Source organism: Grus americana, chromosome 1 (assembly GCF_028858705.1).
Source record: "Grus americana isolate bGruAme1 chromosome 1, bGruAme1.mat, whole genome shotgun sequence".
NCBI classification, from domain to species: Eukaryota; Metazoa; Chordata; class Aves; order Gruiformes; family Gruidae; genus Grus; species Grus americana.
The window spans coordinates 199,502,548-199,516,154 of NC_072852.1; the positions used below are offsets into that span (position 1 = coordinate 199,502,548).

The 13,607-nt window shown below is 40.2% G+C and overlaps 1 protein-coding gene across 1 annotated transcript in view; it reads left to right on the forward strand.

The window, feature by feature from the left end:
* The window catches only part of MICU2 (mitochondrial calcium uptake 2), a 155,307-nt gene extending 141,940 nt beyond the window's left edge, over window positions 1-13,367 (forward strand). The window contains exons 9-12 of the mRNA XM_054813967.1: window positions 4,882-5,053; window positions 5,339-5,447; window positions 9,725-9,882; window positions 10,169-13,367. Coding sequence (XP_054669942.1) covers window positions 4,882-5,053; window positions 5,339-5,447; window positions 9,725-9,882; window positions 10,169-10,273 — 544 coding nt within the window. The 3' untranslated portion in view covers window positions 10,274-13,367. The remainder of the gene's footprint in view (window positions 1-4,881; window positions 5,054-5,338; window positions 5,448-9,724; window positions 9,883-10,168) is intronic.
* Window positions 13,368-13,607: the final 240 nt, after the last annotated feature.

Sequence of the window (13,607 nt, forward strand, 5' to 3'; positions counted from 1 at the left end):
GTAAGGAAAATTAACATTTCAAATCCAGTCTAAGGCATTTTCTTACCTGATTTGTTGCTTCCAAACTTCTCATCAGTTAATAGAATTTTGCACCAGAAATATTCTTTAATCATGGTTTCTTTTTTATTTTCTGCTTTAGCTTGAATGTCACAAATTGTATAACCCTACACAAAACATGCCTTTTCCCTACCTGTCCTGTTTCTTTCCTTCAGTATTTTGAATTCCTTGGTACGTTTCATTTGAAACCTTTCATTTAAGAAAGCAGAATGATCCAGGTTGAACCACACTGCCAGTGCTGACATTTTTCTGGTCCTGTTCTGTGTTTGTGCCAATGCATGGATGCAGAATCTCTTTGCTGTGATGATAATGTGTACCTTTTCAGAGATTTTCATCTAGGGATTTGGAAATGCTTTGCAGAAATAGAGTATGATTGCCTCCTTATTTGTCTCTGTACCTACACTCGTATCTGTGTGTGTGTATATGTATATAGAGCCCTAATACACATAGAGATTACATGTCGTGCAACCAGGATCAGACAGTGAAGAAGTGGAGATGGGAACAAAATCTGACTTCATGATTGTATATTCCTGTCGTAACTGAATCTGAATATTTCCCAAGTATTTAGTAAAGATGTTTAGAAGAATCTCTGTTCCTTCCTTTCCTATATACTTAGCAAAGGAATAGATTAGTTTCTACAGAATGCTTATAAATGAAAGGGAGTGGTTTGGTTTGGAAACATTGGAGACAGTAAATCAAAGAGGGTTTTGCCTGTAGTTCTGAAAGTAGTGAGATTGATTAACTGTCTTACTGCTTGCAAAACTGAATTTACAGGCAGAGATCTAAATGTTCTCTAAAGGTTAACGGTCAAGCCCTTATTAGATTTTCTATATTATGTTTTGAAAGTCAGATTGCAAAAAGGGAACCTTGCAGCTGATTTGCAAGTCTTTTGGTGCAGAGAGGGTTATCAAGTCTTCAAAAGGACTTCAGTGTCCAAAGAGGAGCCAAAACCGAGTGCAAATGCTGGGGCGGTATATCCTCCACTATCTTTGTTCTTAAGTTTCCTTCCTATAAATCAGTGTGACAAGAACTAGTCAGTTCCGTATTAGAGTGTTAAAGCTCTGCACAGACTTTCAGTTCAGGTCAAGAGCTATAGGAAGGAAAACTTTCCCTAACCTTTCCTTTTGTGTTTCATTCTACTGCTTTGTGTGCTGTAAGGAATACAACGCTGGCACTTCATTGCAACATCGCAGGTTGGAGGGGGAATAGCTGCATTCCTGAGGTCTCCCCGCTTTTATTACATGTTCACTTCTATTCAAGCTGAGTTGCCAAAAAGTCTTGAGAGACTCCCTCTTTCTATAGTAGAGCACATTACAAAATGAGGGATAAATCCTGATAAGGTTTCTGGATGCTGTTGTAACACAGTGACGAATTTGGCCATTGGCCTTCAACGTGGGTGTTTTAGAGAATGTGGATAAAACAGGCTATCTTAAAGAAAGTACTGTCTGTTCCTAGCCTTTTCCTCATCTTATAAATTTATTATTTACCTTTCCTTTTTGTTATTTGGAAACTTACGGCTTGCTTTTATTTTCAAGCTACTATAGCATAAGAGTATTCCCAGTGTAATTATTTTTGAATTGTAGAGCACATCTACTGTCAGAATCCTGTTCCTGTAGTTGAATTCTGGCTCCCTTCAAAGTCCCCGGCCAAGCTCCCACTGACTTTGGGAGAGCAGGAATTTCATTCCTATGCTTGTTTTTCCAAATATCTGGAGAAATTTTTAAGGAATTTCCAGCTGAAACTCATCGCACCATGATCCAGAAGATACAAAAGCAAGTATCCCTGGTGGTGTCTTGGCATTTAAGTATCAAGTTTTACTTCCTAACCAGAAAGTTATTTTTAATAACTTTTAATAACTTTGACTTGGAAAAAAACCTCATTAGGATTTTTAACTCTCACATCTGGGAATAAGAGTGACCTAGAATGCTGATGCGATGATTCATAGTATTTTAATTTTTGTAATATGGGAGACTATCACATATAAATTTTAAATTGCACATTTCAGTTGCTGCTCCAAGTAGCATTTAGTACGGCAGGAAATCTTCCCACTCTGGCTTGCCAGGAGCAAGCTTACAAGTTGAAATTAAATTTCCGCTAAATTTTTTGTACTTAAATAAGTAATTCCCTCTCCCCTCCCTTATCTGCATAGTGCAGCAAGATGCGTGGCTGTCGCGCCACAGGAAGGGTGCAGTGTTATTGCCCCAAAGCAACTGGAGAGGGCAAGAACCCAGGCCTGAGAAAAGGCAGTGGAAAACCCACAGTGGGGCTGGAGAAACATAACACTTCATTTGCTGTCCGACTAGAAGAGGGTGCAGAAGCAAGAACACATCCCAAATGCCACAGCCAAACCCTTCGCTTTCCTCTTTGGCTTTGCTGCACCTTTCAGCTGGCTGATGTGTGCGGCTGGCTGGGCCACTTGCTCCTCCCTCAGCATGTGGAAATGCTCGGTCTTTCAGCTGCCCTGCCTTTACTGGGTATGGCTAGAGGGCAGGTCACCGAGGGGTTTCTGCTTAAGGAAATGCAATATTTAGAAAAGATGGAAGAATATGCCATTTGTCATCACCTGTGGCTACTGACCAGTAAAGCAAATGACTGAGAGGTAGCTCCCCAAGATAAGTTACTCTTACTTTCAATACCAGACCTTAAGTCTGTTGCAGAATGGCTTCACCTTTCACAGACTAAAGGCCAAGAAAATGAAACACATGGTTTCTTGTTTCCCTACATCCACGGTTTAGTCATATTTATGTAAGTGACCTCATTTTCAGCAGCTTCTCCTCCCCCAGACCGGACGTTACATGGGTTGGAAATGACAGTCAAAGATGCAGTTCTGCATGGTCTCTGCTGTGACTTCCAGCCAAGCACAAGCCACACATCCCAGATACCATCTACTCCTTGCCTTTGATGGCCACTCCCAAAATGCAGCCAAGTGGCCCTAGTCGGTCTCTGGTCCATGCCATCCTCTCCCCCTGCAGCTTGACCTCCCTTCCCAGGATCCGAGGAGGCTCTTGCAGGCGGTGCGGCAGGACTGCTGCTGCTAGCCCGCGCTTGCCAGAGGCAGCTGTCACCTCCTGGGTCACAAGGACAGGAGCTGCATCTGAAAGCTGAAGAGTGGTTTGCAAGCTGTGCAAGTAGGCTCTCACTGGTCTGTAAGACAAGGGGCCTCCCCGTCACACTGGTGGCACAAACAGGTCCTTTGGTATTTCATCCCCTTGTGAGAGGGAGAGTCAAGGGACTTGAAAGTGAGCCAGGTCTTAAGGTGGACTGTGGAGGAATATACCTCAGTGTTTGCCTATGCTGTGGAACCCTTGTAACCCCCTTTACTGGACCAGAAAAATGCCCATATAAAATGTGAGAACATGTCATACCCCTCCTCAGTATTACCCTAATAAAACTCTAGCCTGAAACTTAAAATCACTTCCACTGTCAGGGTTTCATTTGCCTGCGTGTCCTGAGCCATGCAGCATTTTGTTGGCCCTTTATTTGCATGTGCAGCTCTAATTATTAGAGGGAAAAATACAGGAGAGATCCTATGCTGCAACAGCAGTCTTCAGCTAACCCCTTATGGACTTCACAGAGCTTCGAGCTACTAATTGTCCAAGTGATCTCATTAAAGAACTAAAGATAGCTGTGCGGGCTAAAATGCCGTAATTTCAGGGGAAAGAACTCAAATCCAGTGAGGCCGTGCAAACACTGATGAGCAAATGAGCCTCTACTGAGCTTTGCTACATAGACCTTTAGCTGTCCTCTTCTCCAGCTAATTGCTTTGTCACAATGTAGGAGCATTTCATTCCCTCCTGTCAATAATTCTTGTAACTCAATAAAGCAGGGTTCTTTTGAAGTACCGAAGGGATTCTGGCAAGCATCACTGTGGTTTTAGCTTTTATATTTAAAAATTATCACTTGTTTTTGGATTGCCCCATTCCTGAAGTGGAAATTACCAAATGGATCGCACAGTATTGTCTTGTACTTTTGAAATTCATATCAAGCCAGAAGAAATTATAATGGTCTCATAGACCAGACAGGAAACTCAAAGCCACAACTCTGCTTACAGTTCTAGCTCTGTACTTGCGGGTTGTTACTTGCTTCTCATGCTACTTTTTTTTTTTTCTTCCTAAAAGAGTGTGTGTCTCCTAAAACCCTTGATGTTCACCCTTTTTGTTTTCAGACAGCTCTCTTCTTAGCTTCCCAAACACCTGCAACATCATTTTCTGTGCTCTTCCGAACTCTGTACATGTCAATTGTAATCTTCTCTAATCTATCCTCTAGTGAGTGCAGAACTGATTTGCCAAACCCCTCTTTGCAGTTATAATCTTTGAGGCTTTTAGTCACCTTTTCCTGCAGTGATGATTTCAAGTTTCCTCTTTTCTTTCACCTTTGTGATTATTAGGGTCTCATTGTTCTAGGCACTTTCCAACCTTGTCATCCTCTCTTATTAATAGGAAATTTGATAAATCATGTGTCAGGCCTTTAGTTACCATGTCTTTTTTCATTTATTCATCATAATACTGCCTTACCAATCATTTTATCTCATTATCTGCACATTTTTAAACATTCTTAAAAACTATATGCCAAGTGGACCTGTAAATTATCTTAGGAGCAATCTGTGACTGCAGACTTAGAGAGCACCCTACTGGTGTCATTATTGAAATGCAGCCATGGAAACAAATCTGCAAGTACAGGTAAGATTAAACTAGTGACGTTTTAAACAATGATGTTGATAGAATCTGTGATTGCATTAGTGTCTATTGCATTTAGTAGCTAAGGTAGTAATAGTGAGACAGTGATGCAAGTATCAACTGTTGGATAATATCTGTTCACACTTAGATTCATGGAAAATCTGCAAACAGAAGTCCAAGAAATGGAATTCATAAAGTTTTCAAAGGGTTTGAATGTCATGAGAAAAGAAGACTTCGCAGAATGGTTACTGTACTTCACCGATGAGGAAAACAATGAAATTTACTGGCAGAACGTGAAGGACAGAATTGAGGCAGGAGAGGTTGGTCCATAAAGCATGCTTTGGTTTGCTTCCTCATTTGTATGTACAGGTTTTCATTTGAATATTAGTATCTCATAATGTAACTTGTTTCCAAGTGAATTATTGCAGCTTTTGAATTTTATGCCAGTAAGAACAGTGATAATGTGCCAGCTGAGAAATACAAATATTGACGACGAGTAAGCAATCACACCTAAACACTAGGTCCTGCCAGAGTTAAATAAACAGGTTTACTGGTGTTTGAATGTATTCGTCATTATATATCATCTGAATTATGTTATGCTCTAGAATATCAGTTTGGAAGAATTCAAGACTTTTTGCAAGTTTACAAACAACCTGGAAGACTTTTCTATTGCCATGCAGATGTTTACTGTAGCCAATCGTCCTGTTAAACGGGGTAAGTGCTGCACATCTTTTGTATGTATTTTTTTAAAAAAGAAAAAATGCATTTTTGGTACAGAATTAATGTAAATAAGTTATCCCAAAGTAGCACTATGAAGTAAAAAAATATTATACTCCTCTTTATTCTGAATTAATTCTATTTCATGAAGAAATAATAATATAAAGTTCCCAAAATTTTTTTATTTGTAAGTTCCAATGTGCCATCATATGCTGAACCACTCACAGCAGACTAAACCATAGAATCAGAATACTTTTGAGTTGGAAGGGACCTCAAAGACCATCTAGTTCCAACCCCCCTGCCATGGGCAGGGACACCCTCCACTAGACCAGCTTGCCCAAAGCCCCATCCAACCTGGCCTTGAACACTTCCAGGGAGGGGGCATCCGCAGCTTCTCTGGGCAACCTGCTCCACTGCCTCACCACCCTCACAGCGAAGAGTTTCTTCATAATATCTAATCTAAATCTACCCTTTTTCAGTTTAAAGCCATTCCCCCTTGTCCTATCACTACATGTCCTTGTAAACAGTCCCTCTCCAGCTTTCTTGTACGCCCCTTTTCAGGCTGCTATATGGTCTCCCCAGAGCCTTCTCTTCTCCAGGCTGAACAACCCCAACTCTTTTGGCCTTTCTTCACTGGAGAGGTGCTCCAGACCTCTGATCATTTTCATGGCTGTACTGGTTTAACCCCGGCCAGCAACTAAGCCCCACACAGCTGCTCACTCACTCCCCCCTTAGTGGGATGGGAGAGAAAATCAGAAGAGTAACTGAGAAAACACGTGGGTTGAGATAAAGACAGTTTAATAGGTAAAGCAAAAGCTGCACACAGGCAAAGCAAGACAAGGAATTCATTCACCACTTCCCATGGGCAGGCAGGTGTTCAGCCATCTCCAGGAAAGCAGGGCTCCATCATGCATAATAGTTACTTGGGAAGACAAACGCCATCATTCCAAACATTCCCCCTTCCTCCTTCTTCTCCCAGCTTTATATGCTGAGCATGACATCATATCCTTTTGGTCAGTTGGGGTCAGCTGTCCCGCCTGTGTCTGCTCCCAACTCCTTGTGCACCCCCAGCCTACTCGCTGGTGGGGTGGTGTGAGGAGCAGAAAAGGCCTTGGCTCTGTGTAAGCACTGCTCAGCAGTAATGAAAACATCCTTGTGTTATCAACACTGTTTTCAGCACAAATCCAAAGCACAGCCCCGTACTAGCTGCTGTGAAGAAAATTATCCCAGCCAAAACTAGCACAGTGGCCCTCCTCTGGACTCGCTCCAACAGCTCCATGTCTCTCCTGTACTGGGGCCCCCAGATCTGGACGCAGTACTCCAGGTGGGGTCTCAGGAGAGCAGAGTAGAGGGGCAGGATCACCTCTGTCGACCTGCTGGTCACGCCTCTTTTGATGCAGCCCGGGATATGGTTGCTAGTGCACACTGCCGGCTTATACCCAATGTTTCATCCACCAGTATCCCCAGGTCCTTCTCCATAGGGCTGCTCTCAGTCCAATCTAAATTCTAGATTAGGAAGGATTTATTGAAACACTACATGCTTTAGTAGCAGTTCAAGATAACAAAGCTTCTTCCTCATAGTGAAACTAGTTTTCTGAGGAAACTAAATGATAGAAATCTTTTCTTTTGGAGGGTCTTTAGCATCTTGCTGTGTTTTACGTATGCCTCCAAACTGCCTCCTCCATGTGCGTAAGTAACATTATGCAATCATGGCTATGAAAAACAATGTAGTAAAGCGGGTTTTAAAATAAAGATTTGGAGAAGAGAAGTTGCTTCTTTCCCATTTAGTAGAAATAGGAGCAATGCAACAAGTTTCATGGACATACAAATGCTTTTTGTTGTAATCCTGAGGTTGTTACTTGTTATACTTGAAAGACAGCTCTCGTAAGTTACTCAAAAATAGTAATGTAAAAGGTTCCTAAGGAAATTTGATGAGACGTTAACATTCATTGAAATAAATATTTGATGGGCTCCTGTGAAAAAGGTGAGAGAGATGTGAGAAGACAGGAAGAGAATTCAGTATTCTTGAGAGAGAAATGTTTGGATGGGGTTTGAACCAAAGGCGGCCAAAAGTGAGGGGGTTTACAAGTTGCGATTTTCATCACTAGTTAGTCCATCCTTCAGGAAGAGTTTTATTTCCACAGCCTCTCCAGGCAACTGTTCTAGTGCTTAACCACTCTCATCTTGAAGACTTCTCTGTGTCAAACCCTTGCTGCAACTTACAGTGATGTGTCTTCCCTCCATGCACCTTTGAGAAAAACATGGCGCGCTCTTTTCTTTAACTCCTTTTAGGTAGTTGAAGGCTGCAGCGAGATCCCCCCTTACACTTCTGTTCTCCCCAGCTCCCTCACCTTCTCTTCTTCCATCATGTGCTCCAGCTCCCAGCTGGGTTCGTGGTCCTCCTGTATGGTTTGACATCTTTCTTCTGTGAGGGCAGACAGAATTTATTTGCGTAAGGTGTAGAAAGAGCAGAGAGGAAAGAGGATGAATTAATGGTGAAATAATAGTTATAAGTGAGATATGAGAGTTTAACTCACTTCTCTATTAAGTATCACAATTTTAAGTGCCAAAGAATGAGGCAGCCAACAGTTGGTGTTGACTCTGGTAATGTTTCCTTGTAAAAACTCATTCCTAACCAACAGGCAGCTGTGACTCTGTTTATTCACTGAACCGTACTGTGATCGAAAACAGTCAGCTTCTGAGGTAACTCACGGATGTTACATGTACACGTCTAATCTTTTCCTGAATCTCACTAAGTTCTTTGTCTTGCTGTTTGCATGGGTGTACATGTGTGTATTCACACACATATGAATATTTAGCTAAAAATAAGACAGTCCTTTAGTCCTTCCTTTTATTCTAGACTTTTTCTTCTAAATTAGCAGCTCATCTTTTCTCTCTGATAAGGTGGTCCTTCTTGCTTTGAAGATTATTGTGCTCCACCATTTTAGAAGATCTTTCTCCTTCATGTTCTGTTCCAAAAAGTGGTGCAGTGCCATCTCTGGATTTCTATTTAGCTTCAAGAGCTGAAACAGTTAACATCTTTTTAAAGACAAGATGAAGATTCTACTATAAGCATCTCATATTTCATGTCCATTTCAAATCATGGTATATTCTTTTGCAGAATTTTTAACTTAATTATATTTAAACCAACTGTAAATTAACTGCATTTATACAGGAATTGTTCAGAGGCAAAGATGAGAGCTAAGTGAGGAGTGCTTTTTCCTCTAGTAAGCTTCAAAACTAATCATATTTATAATGCTATTTATAAACAGCACTTGTTTATGAAAGCAGAACCGCATTATTACTATATTTCTGACTTAGTTGGACAACTTGCTGTCATAATCTACAATACTGCTATACTTTAATAACCTCCAGTCCTTCCTTGAAATTCACACTTCTGTGATGCCTTCAAAAATGCATCCAATTCACATGTTGTGATTGCACTTGCTATAATAATAATTTCACTCTTACTATCCACTGTTTTATGGCACCCCCCCAAATTTCCTCATCTTCCTTGAGTCAAAACTCCAAGTTCTTTACACCCCAAGACCAAAAGTGGGGATAGAAGGTATTACTGTAATGCACATGGTAGTGTAAAGAGAGAAGGCTAAAAAGCTGAAGAGGAAAGTAGATCTCCAGAGAGGTATGACAGCTTTTTCTGCCATAAATCCTCGTAAACTCTTCCATCATAATTTAAGAAGGTAGCCTACTTCTTTAAAAACCAGAACTACAGGTATATAAAGCCATGTGATATAAACAGTGTGTTGAGTATTTGATGGTCTGTGTTTCTTCTACAGTGTTGCTGAGGGGATTGTGGGTTGAGGTGGAGCGTATAACAAAATACTGTTCTCTGAGAAGAGTTTTCTTGCAGAATGAATTGGCATGAAACTGGTTCGAGATAAAATAGTAGTATTTTTTATGAGAGCATAGTGAGGCAAATGCTTACCATCCATATGCACAGGTATCACCCAAAAGTACGTAAGTTTTCAGCATGCAGCTCTTTCTAGCAAAAATGATCACTCTTACTGTTGCTGGAGAAGTAGTGCATTTCAAAAATTTATCCTACAGTGAATAAAGATAGTGTTAGGAAAGGTGAAACAAGCTCAAGAACACGTGAACTGAGTCCTAATAGTTTACTAGTTCACACATCCCAAGTCCTCTAGTTAGGATACCCATGAGACATTGTAAATTGTCCAGAATCCTGCTATTTATGTGCTTTCCAATTTCTTTACAAGTTCACAGTCACCTATGATGTAATATTATGTCTTCACTAGCTGAGTTCAAGAGAGCAGTGAAAGTGGCAACAGGACAGGAGCTCTCAGATAATGTTTTGGATACCATCTTCAAGATATTTGATCTGGATGGAGATGACTGCCTCAGCCACGGCGAGTTTCTTGGAGTCCTGAGGAACCGAATTCATCGAGGCTTGAGGGTAACAAGCTAATATCACCATTTTTAAATACCACAGATGATTGCTACAACTATCTTGTCAATGCTCATAGAAACACAAGTAGAGATAGTGAATAGAAAGAAGTTATATTTTAAACTGAAGATTCCTTACTGCTTATGAATCTGGAAGGAGTGCTGCCACCGACAACTTGTTATTATGCGTGTGAACTATGGGAGCAGCAGCATTGCATTACATATTATATTTACACAGTCTGCGAATAAGAGTCTTTTTTCTGTAAATGCTAAACATACTTTAACTTTATTAACAGGTGCCACAACAGCAAGGCATTCAAGGTTACTGGAAGTGTGTGAAAAGAGAAAGCATTAAAGGAGCCAAAGAAGTGTGGAAGCAAACTGGGAAAAGTCCTTTTTAAAGCAGTCCATTGTTCTTTTGCTATAAATGTTGTTATTTAGGGGGGTTTGTCTGTCCTGTTTACATAATAGCTGAATCAAAAACACTCTTTTTTTTTTTTACTATCGTTAAACTTTAATTAACCCAGTTTCTAATGCAATAATTTTATATTGTTCTCGTGCAATCAGTTTGATTTACAGAACTGTTATCACTTTTGACCTCCATACGGAAGTACTCTTGTTCTAGGGAATAGTGGTGTTTACTCCTCTGTGGAGTCTGACCCTGCGCTGTAGCATGCAGGATACACAGGATTTAATAGTGGCCACTGGCAGGAACATCACAGCAATATCATCTGCTGTTGGAAGAGTGGACATCATCTCAGTTAGCCACTAACACAGCAGTTCTCTTTCCCTGGCAAGGATAGAGGTCCAAAAGGTGAAACCACTTGCACAATCCATGCAAATCAAGTTATCGTAGATCAAAAAGAAAAATTCACATGCTTCACACCCTCAGTACTGTGAACTGCCTGTGTGCTAGTTCCTGGTAGATGATTCCACTGGATACTGTGTGGATGTCTGGTTTGTCTACCTTCATGATGATAATGTTAAACTGGAAATACGAGACTGTTGATACAGGCTTTAAATGTTTTACATTGATCTGTGAATGTGCATTGAGTCTCTCAGACCTCTTCAACAAATAGTATAAATGAGAAGCAAAATCCTCATTCTATCATAAACAGCGGTAGCTAAAATTTGGGTCGTAACTATTTTGCTTTAATTGTAATGCAGAAGGTGAATATGTAACAAATAGTTCCTTTATCTTTCTAAAGTTGTGACAGGGAATGCTGCAGTATCTCAGGAATTCAAGGTTATAGTAAGCAAGTGTTGGAGGAATAAGACGTCCAATGAAAAATAAATAAAAATGTTTATCACTCCAAAATGCAAAGTTAGATGTAAGATCTTGAACAGTAAACCAAGGAACAGATCAAAATTAACATTTAGCAATTATAGATGAACATTTTTTAGCTATAACATAGTGTGCAACAGGTGTTACATGTTACTTGTTTTTTCTTTCTCACAACCTTAGGAGCTGATAGTCCCAGGTCCACGTCAGTCTTCCTGGTTGGCCACTATATACAGGAGACAGACTTATCTGTAAAGCTCTCAAGGTTCTTCCTCTTTCCCTCTCCCAGTTGTCTGACTTGTCTTGGCTGGGGTGAAAGCTTAACCTTTCGAGACAGGTTCATAGAATCGTAGAATGATTTGAGTTCATGATAACTGTCTCAAAAGGTGGACTGGGGAAATGTCTCAAGAAAAACAACTGAGAAATCTCACCACTCTGTGAGGAAGTATCCATCCCTTTTAAGCATGACACTAGCTGTGTTATTCTCAAAGTTGTATATAAGCTCAATAGGAGGTGTGTTGCTGTAATTTCTTGGGGTTTTAGTTGGGGGAGCCTTGAGAAGAGGGGAACCTTCCATGACAGATACCAGAGCAGCCCTCACTCAGATGAGGGGCAGGAGAGGCTGCATTAGGAGACCATAAAGATGTCACGTAAGGGGTACTGAGATTACAGAGAATGTATTTGGTATGTCAGTAGCCATCAGGCAGGCTTGTGCTGAGGAGGAGTCCTCCCTCCTGAGCCTCAGCACGGTGGTCTCTGCTACGGAAATAGAGTGAGAAGCTAGCAAAGCAGCAGCCTGGCTGCTACTCTTCCCTCCATGGTCTTCACTTGGAGCTTTAATTTAAATTGTCTTAAAGAGAAAATGCTCGTATTCTTGTCATCTGTGGACGTGCACCCAGAGTCACCCACCAGAACTGCAGTCAACCCACCAGCATGCCTCTGTGGGTGTCCTGAGACTGTCTAGAAGATCAGGCACCAGTGACCACCAAGGATCCCTTTACTTCCCCAGGAAACAATCAGAATGAAATAAAATGTATTAAATGCCTCAGCCCCCCCCGCCTCAAACGGAAGTGATGCACTGCTCTGGAGCAGCAGGAAATGAGATAGCTGGTTTACTTTGTGTGTCTGGAAGTTGCTTCTGTCTGATGGTGATGGGAGCTGTGAGAAAGAGACAGCTAATGGCAGCAGAGGTGGGGCAATGGGACTGATCACCAAATAGTGAAGGACACAATCGATCAAGGCGCATCTGTACCGCAAAAGTGTGTGAGTTCACCCAAAGTGTGCTTTGTTCCAGCTTTGGCTTTAATGCAAGGCTGCCTTGTACTTGTTGCTGTTAATATTTTGGCAAATGATTTTTACTTTGGAATGGAGATTATTCTTTAACATTTGACTCTGTGTAATGTTAATAGGTTTACGATGTTCTTTATTGCTTTTGTGGTTTCTTTTGTTTACTGATTACTTGCTTCCTACAAGCTTTTTTGGTTTTCTTTTGGGAAAATCAATTCATTTAGCTTTAGTGTATCTAGAGGTTTAATTCCTCATTGCTCATTTGTGTTTGAGTTTGTGCAATCAGCAGTATCTGCTTTCGGCAGCAAGTTACTAAAAATGGGATTTCAAGCTTTATTTTTTAGCAAAAGCTTTGGTGTCAAGTTCAGAGGAAAAAGAAAAGAGATACGCTTATTTTTAGATGAACTTTGTGGCTGTAGTAAAAAAGAAATTAGATGATTGATTAGGAATTCAAATACAGTTGCGAAACATTTTTAGAAGAAGTTATCCTGAAAGTACAGGCAGGAAGGAACTACTGTCAAGGCCAGGAAAGACTTGTCCATCAGGCTTGAAGAATCAGACTGTGTTTAATCTGTAGTCTATTTTTGTTTGTCTTAACTAAAAGGCTTTATGAAACAGTCTTAAAATAATTTCTCATATTAAATATCTTAGATTGACAGAGCTGTTTACATGTTTAGATTGACCTTGTCTTTTAAGGAATCCATGGTAGTTTTTGCATTAGATGTTCTTTTCAGTTCTTTTCAGTAACTTTATAGTATTTGCAAGCTGTCTATCAGCATCACTTAACACAATTTAGTTGAAAGTTTATGCCAGCTGCCAATCTATCAGTTAAACTTATCAATTAGGACTTTTTTAATGTTAGGAACTCTTCCTCTGAACAGAAACATGTAGAAAAACTGAATAAAATTGGATTTTTAAAAAATCTCCAACATTGTGTCTGAATGTTATGTGGAATAAAGATGAATACATTGCACATTGCAGCAGTCTCAAAAATTGATTTAACATATTTCAAAAGGATACACAAGAGTACAAGTCATTTACAGCATATAATTCATGTACAGAATTTTAGTTGTATCCCCATAACAACACTTGTAAAAAGTAAAATGTAAAATTTTTACAATGTAAAATTTCTTTCAGTTTGTTTAGTTTAAGGTAATTGTTTAAGA